This window comes from Podarcis vaucheri, assembly GCF_965113315.1.
Source record: "Podarcis vaucheri genome assembly, chromosome: 7".
Classification (NCBI taxonomy): Eukaryota; Metazoa; Chordata; class Lepidosauria; order Squamata; family Lacertidae; genus Podarcis; species Podarcis vaucheri.
The window spans coordinates 65,702,081-65,713,926 of record NC_138765.1 but is presented as its reverse complement, the minus strand read 5'-3'; the positions used below and the strand labels follow the sequence as shown (position 1 = coordinate 65,713,926).

Genomic DNA, 11,846 nt, shown 5'->3' with positions numbered 1-11,846 from the left:
GCTTCAGGATCTGTCCTTCCAGTGAGCACTCAGGGCTGATTTCCTTCAGAATGGAGAGGTTTGATCTTCTTGCAGTCCATGGGACTCTCAAGAGTCTCTTCCAGCACCATAATTCAAAAGCATCAATTGAGCGGAGTTGGAGCAGCTGCTTCACCGTGGAAAGCAGGCGTAGGGAATGCCAGGCCTCTCTGGCTCTCAGCATTCTGCCCCCACATCCACACCTCTCCCCAACCCTGCTCCTCATCTACGTGGATTGCTTTTGCCTGGCTAGAACATGGACTTCAACTGCAATAACGCCGCTTGCTTGCCTGTATAGAGGATGGCAGGAGAGGTCTGTGTACACAGAACCCTCTGACTTCTATGGTTCCATGAAGTGTAGCCTAAGTCATATCCATTGTTCCGCCTACTTACCCCTGGGAATGGCCACTGGTGCTATTGTTCTTGTAAGAGAAGCCACCAAGATTCAATAAAGGTCTCCGCTTTGAAGCTTCCTCAACAGAGTTTATTCTGTTGCATCCGTTTCTCTAAGAGATCATACTTTTAAACATCAAACATGAAATGCAGTTTGTATTTCCAATAGTTGTAGCTGCTCTGAGAGAATAGGTAACAGAGTAAATTTGAGGGGAGGGTGGAATGATGTGAGAGGCAATGCCAGAAATCTCTTGGAAAATTCTGGTCCGAATGGCTTGGCATCTGGGAATAGGCACCATGTGTGGTAGAAGGTCCCAAACAAACAGAAACCCCACTAAAATGCTCTGGATTTGGAAGAGTCCCCATGTGCCCCAGTTTAAGAGTCAAGGGCCACCTCAGGGCCACTTTCCGCAGATTCCCAGACCCTGGCTGAGATGGACCTCTATGGGTCTTTGTCCCACATGGCCTTCAAGGACCCTTCAAGGATTGTTTTCCCCAAGTCCACTACCCACATTTCTTTCAATACAGCAGTAGAATCACAGATCAAGGACCACAAAAATCCCTACAGTTCATAGAAATTATTCCCTTCAGATTAAATCAATGAAATTTAGAACTGATCACCTGTGGTTCTTGTGCCTAGAACTTGCAAAACATTTAGTGATTATTTTATTTTTAATTTATAAAAGCCATACACCATATTTTACAGAGTTACATAAGGGTCTTCGTCCAAATCTCAACTTGGGGGGCATTCAGAGGGGAGGGGAGAGTGTAATAGGAGGGGAGACCATGAACAAGTATAGTCACATGTATTGAGGTGAAACTAAAGGTGTTAGTAAAATAGCAAAAAAGTAAGCAATTTTAGTGAAATTTTCAAATTAACCAAAAGACCCTCAAAAGTGATGAAAAGCAATACTGAATCAGTTAACTTGTCAGAGGAGACAGAATGTGTCGGCAGCCTACAGACTAAGAGTTTCTCCAATTTGTGTGCCTGTGATGAAGACATGGGAGCCCCCAACCCCAAAGTATCCACTCCAGAGGGTTAGGGGACCTTCTGAAGCAGATCTGGAGGCCACACAGGAAGAATAACTGAAAACTTCATCCCTCCCCCATTTAGCTACCAGATGCCTTATACCAACAAAGGACCACTAATTGGGAAACACAATTAATTAGCAAAACAACTTTTTTTTTTTGCTTGTCTAGAATTGAGTGCTTGTAATGGCAAATACTGTGCAAGGGACAGGAACCAAATTAGTGGATTCATCCATAGCCAAAATGCAGGAACATCCACAGGGGATGTCTTTAAAATGGGACTGCAGGCAGTAAAAAAGTCAAGAGAGATGCATCACTTTCCATTTGTCCTCCCAGGCGTCCACTTCTCTGAAGAGAACCGAACAGCAGGCTGGGAGCCTTGCCCAGAAGGGCTTGGTTATAACCTTTGAGTTTCACGAAAGCATGACTCCACCGAAAGGCATACAGAACGCCACCGGCAGGTGAGGAAGTCTGAGTCAGGCACCCTTTTTAACTCTGACACTCCTACGTGTTTCAGGTTGGCAGCATCCCAGGTGCCTGGCAGAAAAGTGATCTTCAGGTTGCGCCAAGACAGCCGGTTTCCAAGCATGTCACCTGAAACAAGATGATTTACACAAAAGCAACCTGGCAGCTGGTCAGGTCAGGTGCGGATGAAAGCTGATGCAACAGCAATAAATAAGGCTTCACAGACTTGCGATCAACTTGGGGGCGGGAAGGGTTGGTTTCATAGCACCACTTGCGAGAATATATTTCCCCAGGCAATTTTGACAGCAGGAGCCTTGGTCTGATGAGTCATTTGAGGCAACCACAGCAATGGTTCTTCTTAAGTTGCTTGTCCCTATTGGAGAAAATGGCAGCTCAACTGCTGGCTTCATGTTTGCAAAAGTCAGGCCAGGCACCACTTCACCCTCCATAGGCTTGGACTCCCAGTGGTTTTCCCCCAGTCATTCCAAAATAAACAAAATCAAAGCTTCTTGCAAAAAGGGTGTGTGAATGGGAACCAATAATAATTGGGAACTCACTACTTAAGCATTTGTGAGCAGAGTGCTTCTCCGTCTAATCCCAACCCTAACATTCAGGGTATTTCATTGTATACTAGAAGAGTTTTATATTAAATGGGACTTGTCCAAGGAAAAGTAGCTAAGATCCAAATAGCTGCTCCAGGTGGGCACTCAGTGGAATTTTTGTAATCTCATTTGCTCTTTTGACCTGCAAACTGCTTTTGCAAACCCCCCACAATTTCAGGGGACGCTCGTTATGGGAAATGGAAGCTGATGTTTCAAAAATGATATAAAGCCTTCTTAGGCACATGGGACCAGCTGCAGTTCTTAAGATCCTGGCCGTGCTACTTATGTGTCACAGATACAAGGCTTACATAAGGTAACTTCAGACAAAAGTCGACAACCATCTGCCATGGCGGTAACAAGCAAGGCCACTACCCAAATCCAAAATGTGTCTGTGACGCTGTTCAAGCATGCAGGCTACATGGAGGTTTTTATTATGTTTATAATCCACCTTTGTCCTTTGAGCAAGGAGCTTGAGATGGTGTACATGGTTCACTTCCACCTTCCCAACCAGGTGAGATTACTTTGCCGGTGCAAAAAATGTATGGATTTGTTGGGCTAGGGCGTGTCCAACTACTTGCTCAAGCTCCTGGACGGATGCGTTGCAAAGCTGGTGGAGGTTTTGAAACCGTTCCAGGAGAAGCAAAGCTTTTGTTTTCCCAACTCCCGGAATCTGCTGAACCGTTTGGAATACAGAAGCCTCTAAGAGCTGGGGACATTTCTTAGCCAAAAAGGGGTTGCTGGCTTGATCTTTAGTTTGCTCCTGCACCTGGAACAGACAACAAGGAGAGTCTGAGCACCCTCTAGTGGCTTTTAGTGTTAATCATTTCATTCTGCTACATGTTTCCCCCCTCTCCCTAGGAGCAGTGTTGATCCTGCCTTCTAGAAAAGGAATTAACCCTTTTTCTGTATGCTCTGCTCCTCTGCTGACTGAGAAAATGAGTAAAACTAAAAAGCAAAGATCACCAGCATTGTAAACACACTGCAGAGCCTCAACAGAAACAGGTGGCATAAAATCATAGAATTGGAAGGGACTCCAAGGGTCATCGATTCCAACTCCTTGCAGTGAAGGAATCTTAACTAGATCATACATAACAAATGACATTGAACTTCTGCTTAAGAACCTGTTCCACAACCACTCGTGTGAGACTGTTCCACTGTTGAATAGCTCTTAATGTTGGAAAGGTATTCCTGATGTTTAACCAGAACCTCCTTTATTGTAACTTAAATTCATTGGTTTGGGTCCTAGCCTCTAGAGCTGGAGAAAACAAGCTTGCTTCATCCTCCATGTGAAAGCCCTTTAAGTATTTGTAGATCTTTACCGGGCTAAACATATCCAATTCCCTCAACTGTTCCTCATAAGACTTGGTTTGCAAACCCTTTATCATTTTGGTTGCCTTCCTCTGCACACATTCCAGCTTGTCAATATCCTTCTCCAGCTGTGGTGCCCAGAACTGGACACAAGGCAGAATAGAGTGGTACCCTTGATCGGGACACTATACTTCTCTTGATGCAGACTATTTTGCTGCTGCATCACACTGTTGACTCATGTTAAGCTTGTGGTCTACTAAGACCTCAAGATCCTTTTCACATGTACTACTGGCAAGTCATGGCTCCCCTGCCTTATGTTTGTACAGCTGGTTCTTCTTGTCTAAGTGCAGAAACTTACATTTGTCCCTATTGAAATTCATTACCAGCTTTTCTCCAAGAACTTTGTCAAAAGTCTGATTGAAATTAAGATACACTATGTCCACAGCATTCCCCCGATTCACCAAGCTCTATCAAAAGAAGAAATGAGATTCATCTGGCATGACTTCTTTTTGAGGAACCCATGTTGGTCTTAGTAATCACAGCATCCTTTTCTAAGTTCTCACAGTCCAATTGTTTAATTATCTGTTCCCTCTTCATTTCATTCCCCATTTGCTACCCATGTCCAATGTAATATGCCTGACATGTGCACAATTCCACTCATTTGGCAGTATAAACAGCTCCTGAAGGGACTTACCAGCTGGATAATAAGCTGTGCTGCTTCTTCTTGGCTTGCCACCGGAAGTAACGTCATCCCAAGTTCCAGGACAACAAATTTTTGCACTGCTGGAAAATACTGACGGCTTATCTGGGTTTTTTCAACTATAACAATTCCTTGGAGATTGCAAGCCTTAAACAGTAAAAAAGAATTGGATGGAACAAAGCTATTAGTGGTATCAAAAGTGACATGGAAATGTGCTTTGATCTGTATGCTCAGTTTCCAATCAAGCCTCTGCTTCTGTTCATGTTCATCTTTGCTCAGTAGGGATGAGGGGGACCTGGCTGCTGACAAGCTTTTATTTATCAGCCTAAAGGTTGAACTTATTTAAAAGACGATGGCTGCCACTTCTGTTCTAGTTCTGCTCCTGCACCTTTAACAGCAGCCTGATACACCCAACATCGTCAATGATCACTGTGTCACACTCAGTATCTTGTTTCTAACAGTGGCTAACCAGTTATCTCGGGTTATGAAGAAATCAAACAGATAAAGCATTTCCTGGTATGGAGATAATATGAAAAGCTTCACCTACTAATAATATGTGAATCATCCAGTTTTAAAAAGGTGAGAATAAAATTAAAACAGAAAATGAAGACAGCAAATCCAGGGGGCAGGAAGAACTGCAAGTTTTCTGAAACAAGACAGATAAAGATAAAACTACATGAAAGGGTTGTTTTCTAGTTATATTTAGCATCAGATATAGTACCATCAGTGTGCACTGAGTAGAAGGGAGGTCTCTATCCTTGAGCTGTGTTAAAATTGCCCTGACATTCTTGCTGATGGAAGTTCTATAAATGGGGAGTCAGGCGAACACCAGCTATTTCAGGCAACACTTACGTTTCTAAAGCGAACAAGTCTCCTTTTGAAGCCATTTCCTGCAACCAGGTCTGCTTCAGAAATATAAAGGACACAGGATCTGTTTGAAAGATGGAAGTCTACGACTCCCAGGCCATCTTCTAGAATTAGTTTAACTTTCCCTTGAAATAAGAGACACAATAAGATTTTAGTAACAAGATAACTATAACAGAGCATCAAATATGAATTCGGGTGAAACTGTGTCTACCTATCCAATATTAATATTTATTTATAAAAAGTTCCATTAATTTCAGTAAAACTTACTCCCACTTATATTTAGGGCTACAGCCTCTCATGGCAAGTGCACTTTACAAAAGATCAAAACTGACTTTAAAAATCTGGCTTAAAGTATTCTAGTCTAACTCCCTATCCAGATCTTGTATTTTAATTACATTTTCACAAATGTTCTGTTTTCTATTGACACGGTTACCTTGTATCCCCTGAGCAACCAGAGAGCCTTTCCATTTTTCATGGCCAATCACATGCCCATAAGGGACACTAACGGCTCCTAGTCGGACAGGAGTGCCTTCATTTGCCATCGCTGACCTCCTTCGTTTTGTAAACACCTGTCATAAAACACACAGGAAAAATAAGGCAACAAGGTATTATTCATGAGATGCAGAAGCATTGCATATGGGCACTGGGCTGTTGGGTTAATAAACAAATCATCTGTCAGAGGTTTTTATTTCTTTCTGGTATATACAGTGGTACCTCAGGTTACATACGCTTCAGGTTACAGACTCCGCTAACCCAGAAATAGTACCTTGAGTTAAGAACTTTGCTTCAGGATGATAACAGAAATCGTGCTCTGGCAGCGCAGCAGCAGCAGGAGGCCCCATTAGCTAAAGTGGTGCTTCAGGTTAAGAACAGTTTCAGGTTAAGAACGGACCTCTGGAATGAATTAAGTACTTAACCTGAGGCACCACTGTACTCCATTTGTAAAGCCCTGCATAGCACAATTTTGGACACAAAAAATAGGAATGTGTAAACCAGGGGTCACCAACCCAAACGCCTACAATGGCATTTATTGGCACCACCAAGCAGAGGTTCCAGATGTTGTTTTCTTTTTAAAAAATCTAGCCCCCCTCCCCACAGAAAGTTACAAAGCAAAACATGCAGGTACCCTTCTAATTGATTTTTGTGAGAGTAGGAAACCTAACTGTTCCTGCCTGCTTATGAGAGAAGTCTGAGCTGCAATTGGTAGGTGTGTTATTTCTCAAGAGCTGCTGCTGCTTTTCACCTCCCTTCAGCACACTTTCTTATTTTCTAGCCAGAAATTCGTCAGGTCGAGCAGTTTTTAAAATATGGAAATGCAGTACAGCTATATGAAAAGCTTCACCATGATTGCGCTTTCTCCAATTTTGTATGATGCCATGCCTCCCCCCTACATAGTGGCTGTATTGTTAGCAGTGGCGTAGCGTGGGTTCTCAGCACCCGGGGCAAGGCAAGTAATTTGCGCCCCCTAACCCGTGGATTTTAGCACTCGAGTCTCTTCCGTGCCCCCCCCAGATGTTGCGCCAGGTGCGGCAGGCCCCCCCTGCACCCCCCACGCTACGCCACTGCTCCCACCACAAGTCTTCAGGACAGCCATCCGAAGGCTGGCGCCGGGAGAAGGTCTCTCCGCCCCACCGCCAGGCTTCGGAGGAGCCTTCCGAAGGCTGGCGGTGGGGCGGAGAGCCCTCCTCCCGCCGCCAGGCTTCGGAGCAGCCTTCCGAAGCCTGGCGGTGGGGCGGAGAGCCCTCCTCCCGCCGCAGGCTTCGGAGCAGCCTTCCGAAGCCTGGCGGTGGGGCGGAGAGCCCTCCTCCCGCCGCCAGGCTTCGGAGCAGCCTTCCGAAGCCTGGCGGTTGGGCGGAGAGCCCTCCTCCCGCCGCCAGGCTTCGGAGCAGCCTTCCGAAGCCTGGCGGCGGGAGGAGGTCTCTCTGCCCCACCGCCAGGCTTCGGAGGAGGTCCGAGGACAGTGGGGAAGACGCGCTGCGCTTCCCCGCTGTCCCGGAGATTTCCCTATGGACTTTTGTCTTGCAAAGGGCCGGCCAAACGCGCCCCCCCCCAATGTTGCGCCCGGTGCGGCTGGCACCCCTGGCACCCCCCACGCTACGCCACTGATTGTTAGGCCACATACCTCATGGCAGCTGTCCTGTGACTATTCTCCTCTCTCACACCCTCTGTACCATGCTGCCATCTTTCAAAATGTGCACCCGGGTTGTCCAGTAAAGTTTGGCAGCAGTGCCGAATTTATGTATAAGCTAATCAATGGGGGTCCCCAAAAAATCTAAAGAAAAAAAGTGTACATTTCCAAAATATAATATATAAAACAATTAAAATAAATCCTACATACAGCAACAGTATTTTGTGTTGTGTAGGCTCCTATGATGTAAATAATGGGCTCGGCTGCTAGCTTTTTGTTATGTGCAAATAGCTTTAGATACCTATTAGGTCCATAAATTACCCAATAGTATATATTCAACAGGGATGCGGGTGGTGCTGTGGGTTAAACCACAGAGCCTAGGGCTTGCTGATCAGAAGGTCAGCGGTTTGAATCCCCTTGACGGGGTGAGCTTCCGTTGCTCGGTCCCTGCTCCTGCCAACCTAGCAGTTCAAAAAAGCACATCAAAGTGCAAGTAGATAAATAGGTACCGCTCCGGTGGGAAGATAAATGGTGTTTCCGTGCGCTGCTCTGGTTCGCCAGAAGCGGCTCAGTCATGCTGGCCACATGACCCGGAAGCTGTACACCGGCTCCCTCAGCCAATAAAGCGAGATGAACGCCGCAACCCCAGAGTTGCCCACGACTGGACCTAATGGTCAGGGATCCCTTTACCTTTACCTATATATTCAACACAAAAAAACAGCGACATTACCTTCAGTAGCTTAGGGTCTCATCAAACCTAAATCCAACCCTGGTTGGGAGACCCTTGCTTTAAGGCAGGAGAGAGATCACGCCACACACAGGGCTGAAAATACAGGCGCCCACCCAGCAACAGCCACACGTTAGGAAGGCAGGAAACTGCAGCACCAGGCCCTGTAGCCTGGCTTCCTTACGGTTTCAGTGGCCAACCAGATGCCTATGCGAAGCCAGGAAGCAGGGGAGCCTCAGCTGCTGCCCTCTCCCTGTGTGTGCTTGTCCGGCTTCTGCCTCCTTTCCTGGTCCAGTTTGCCCTTCCTCCCCCCTCACTGGCACCTAGTGCTCCTTAGAGGTTGCTTTCTGCAAAGGCCAGTACAGTGGTACCTCGGGTTAAGAACTTAATTTGTTCCGGAGGTCCGTACTTAACCTGAAACTGTTCTTAACCTGAAGCACCACTTTAGCTAATGGGGCCTCCTGCTGCTGCCACACCGCCGGAGCACGATTTCTGTTCTCATCCTGAAGCAAAGTTCTTAACCCGAGGTACTATTTTTGGGTTAGCGGAGTCTGTAACTTGAAGCGTATGTAACCTGAGGTACCACTGTATCCTGCAATAAAAGAGGGTGGGTGGAGGTTAAAGAACCCCCCTCCCCTTCCCGACAAAACCCACCCAATCCTCGCCAGCTCCGCTTCCAGAGAGAGAGAGAGAAAGAGAGAAAGACAGACGCAGACTTTGAGCAGCGCGCGCCCTCTGCGCATGACGGACACCGGGCCAACCAGCCAATCGCAACTCGAAGCTCCCCCCTCCCCGTCAAAACACAAAACGAAAAGATGCGCGCGAGCGAGCGACGAGAGAAGGAATGGGCGGGGCTTCTCCTTCAACGGCTGCCCGGTTGCTAAGGGGAAGGCGGAAGCAGTAAAACGAGCGGCGATTGGTGGAAGCGGGAGGCCGTGGCCAATCGCCGCGCGGCTTGTTTCGGCGTGGTTGCGAGAGGGGAAGCGTCCCTGCTGCCCGGGCGGAATCGCTTCTTTCTCCCCGCTTCCAGGCGGCGGCGGCAGCGGCAGCGGCGGCGGCGGCGGAGACTCTCCCTCGCCGTCCTTTTCTGCGTACGCTGCTCAACCCTCTTCCGCATACATGGCGCTTCGCTTCAGGAGCGGCCGGAGGGGCCAATTCGTGAGTATCAGGGCCGGGGTCTGGTGCTGGTTCGGTGAAGGGTAGTCCCCCCCCCGCGCCTCCCCCCCGTGTCTTGTCAGGGGCGCCGGTTGCAATGGCGACCGAGTAGCTCTTCCACTGCCACTCTCGGCGTCCCACTGGACAACTTGTCCGAAGGGGGAGAGATGAGGAAAGCCTTGCACACTTAGCAATGTCCCTGTTCTGTGTCTTCGGGACACGCCAGTAACCTAAAAATAAGTCTAGAAACAAGTCATTTTGCTCTAGAAATGGAAGTTCTCATGCGGATAGTGTAATTTTTGAAGGCATGAAGTTTCTATACGTAGAATCATGCATATTGAAGCCACCTCGTCCGCCTTTGCCTACTGTGACTTGTGGTGGTGCTTCAGGGACTAGGGCAAAGTTATTTCCCAGTCTTTGCTGCTTCAAGTTCTGCTTTAACTGGAGAGGCCCCGGGGGACTTCCTGTATGCAAAGCGATACTGCAAGTTGAATGGCTCCTTTCCCACACTGGGTGGACATCCGTATCAAGCTATTACTGTTGCTGCAGCATTTCCAGGACAATCATCCTGTTTAATCTTCTTCATCCAAGATCAAAATACAACTGAACATTTTTGGTGTTAACTTTACCATGCCTGAAGAGCCATACATATAAATATAAATATGCTTCCTATGAACAGTGACCTGAAAAAAACACCAATGTTTTTATTTTTAAAATGTTGTTACAAAATCATAATATTTATTCATTCCTAGGGTTTAGGCCAGGGGGATTCCCCCAGATCTATAACAATAAGCAATCCAACATAAGAAACTAGCAACACAGGTTTCAAAGTACACACTACTGATAACTGCTTTGTGGCATTAATTGAAACTTTTTGAATATTTGACCAGTATTGCATCAGTTGCCAGGAATTGTGCGTTTATTTCTGTTGCATGGTAGCTGTGGGAAGCAGAATGGGCAAGACCAGTATGTTCACAGTATACTATTAGGAGGACCATGGTAATTGTCCTGTTGTGTCACCACTGTAGTCCATGTTCTGATATCTTCCAGACTGCCTTAATACAATGTGCTCTACATGGGGCTGCCCTTGAAAACAACTCAGAAACTTAAACTGTTCCAAAATGGAGTGGCCAAATTACTGGATGGAGTCCTGTTTAGAACTCGTATAACTCCTGTTTTAAAACAGCTGCACTGGTTGCTAGCTTGTTTCCAGCCCAGTTTAAGGTTCTCATGCGAGTGTTTAAAAGCCCTAAACAACATAGCCCCCAAATATCTAAAAGACCACTAAGGTGCAGACCCTCTCAGGTGTTAAGAGGGGCTCATTTTGGTAGTTCCATCACACTCAGAGGTTCAGGGTTGTGTGTAACCGAGGAGAGCACATTATCAGTGGCAGCCCATAAACTGTCAAATTTCCTCCCCACAGAGGTATGTCTGGCACCTTCATGGCACAACTTTCATGGTATACTAAAGACACAACACTTTACCCAGATGTTTGACTTTTGAGATATAGCATTCTAAGACACAACCTAGTAGTGACTGCAATTTGTTTTAAGTTGCTTTTAATACTGTATTTTATATTGCTTCTGGTGAAGGGTGGGTAATAAATATAATACAGTAGCAATAACTAGGGTTTATCTTAACATGCAAGTGAGCCCTATTCTTGTGCATACTTACTCAGAAGTATTTGATGGATGTGTAAGGCTGTACAATATTGCAGTTTTATGGGAGCGGGGACAGGGAACAGAATATCCTTTTGTAAATGGCCTTTAAAAAAATAGAAATGGCTATAGCTCACTACCCTGCTAGTTAGAAGTGGCTACCTCCTTTCAATAAATGAAAGCTTTGGTTGCTATCCTGAAAAAACCCCAGTTAAAGCCAGTGGCTGTACTCAGCAGCATGGCTTTCAAGTGGTTAAATATTTCATATGAAACATGTCAAGTCTCTGTCTCTAAGGATCTAAAGAACTCTCGAGCCAGTTTTGCTCACCCCAGAAGATTTCAGGCTTGTTTTCCTTTCACAGCAGTTTCCCAAGAGGAGTTTCAAATCAGTTTGTAATATAGCATAGTAGTATTCTCATTTAAAATGAAGTAAGATTATATATCGCCTGCCAACCTAGCAGTTCGAAAGCACCCCCGGGTGCAAGTAGATAAATAGGTACCGCTTACCAGCGGGAAGGTAAACGGCGTTCCGTGTGCTGCGCTGGCTCGCCAGATGCAGCTTTGTCACACTGGCCACGTGACCCGGAAGTGTCTCCGGACAGCGCTGGCCCCCGGCCTCTTGAGTGAGATGGGCGCACAAACCCCAGAGTCTGTCAAGACTGGCCCGTTCAGGCAGGGGTACCTTTACCTTTACCTTAAGATTATATATATATCTAGGTGCACTGAGTCCTCTTTGGATTCTATGCACATACATAAAAGTATGAAATTAATGAGACCTAATAGTGCAATTCTTTGC

The 11,846-nt window shown here is 46.3% G+C and overlaps 2 protein-coding genes across 4 annotated transcripts in view; one reads left to right on the top strand and one right to left on the bottom strand.

Moving 5' to 3' along the window:
- Window positions 1-1,038: 1,038 nt before the first annotated feature.
- Window positions 1,039-8,979, bottom strand: FAAP24 (FA core complex associated protein 24). Of its 3 annotated transcripts, none has more exons than XM_082230841.1 (6): window positions 8,892-8,979; window positions 5,816-5,951; window positions 5,368-5,507; window positions 4,510-4,662; window positions 2,956-3,273; window positions 1,039-2,278 (listed from the first exon to the last, which is right to left on the bottom strand). In XM_082230841.1, exons 2-5 carry the CDS (start codon window positions 5,922-5,924, stop codon window positions 3,025-3,027), a joined length of 651 nt encoding a protein of 216 aa, XP_082086967.1. In that variant the 5' UTR covers window positions 5,925-5,951; window positions 8,892-8,979; the 3' UTR covers window positions 1,039-2,278; window positions 2,956-3,024. The 3 variants fall into 3 exon arrangements, with proteins under 3 accessions (XP_082086967.1, XP_082086968.1, XP_082086969.1); XM_082230842.1 differs by lacking the exon at window positions 8,892-8,979 and adding an exon at window positions 8,241-8,881; XM_082230843.1 differs by lacking the exon at window positions 8,892-8,979 and adding an exon at window positions 8,020-8,028.
- CEP89 (centrosomal protein 89) overlaps window positions 8,979-11,846 on the top strand; it is a gene marked incomplete at its 5' end in the record, with an annotated part of 53,208 nt that continues 50,340 nt past the window's right edge. Inside the window, one exon of the mRNA XM_082233611.1 lies at window positions 8,979-9,395. Coding sequence (XP_082089737.1) covers window positions 8,979-9,395 — 417 coding nt within the window. The remainder of the gene's footprint in view (window positions 9,396-11,846) is intronic.

Bases quoted from the DNA above. Each gene is read 5' to 3' on its own strand.
- FAAP24 (XM_082230841.1), bottom strand. From the start codon at position 5,924: ATGGCAAATGAAGGCACTCCTGTCCGACTAGGAGCCGTTAGTGTCCCT. The intron at 4,663-5,367 runs GTAAGTGTTGCC...TTACTGTTTAAG, and splicing joins GACTTGTTCGCTTTAGAAAC to GCTTGCAATCTCCAAGGAAT. The intron at 3,274-4,509 runs GTAAGTCCCTTC...TGTCTGTTCCAG, and splicing joins CACAGCTTATTATCCAGCTG to GTGCAGGAGCAAACTAAAGA.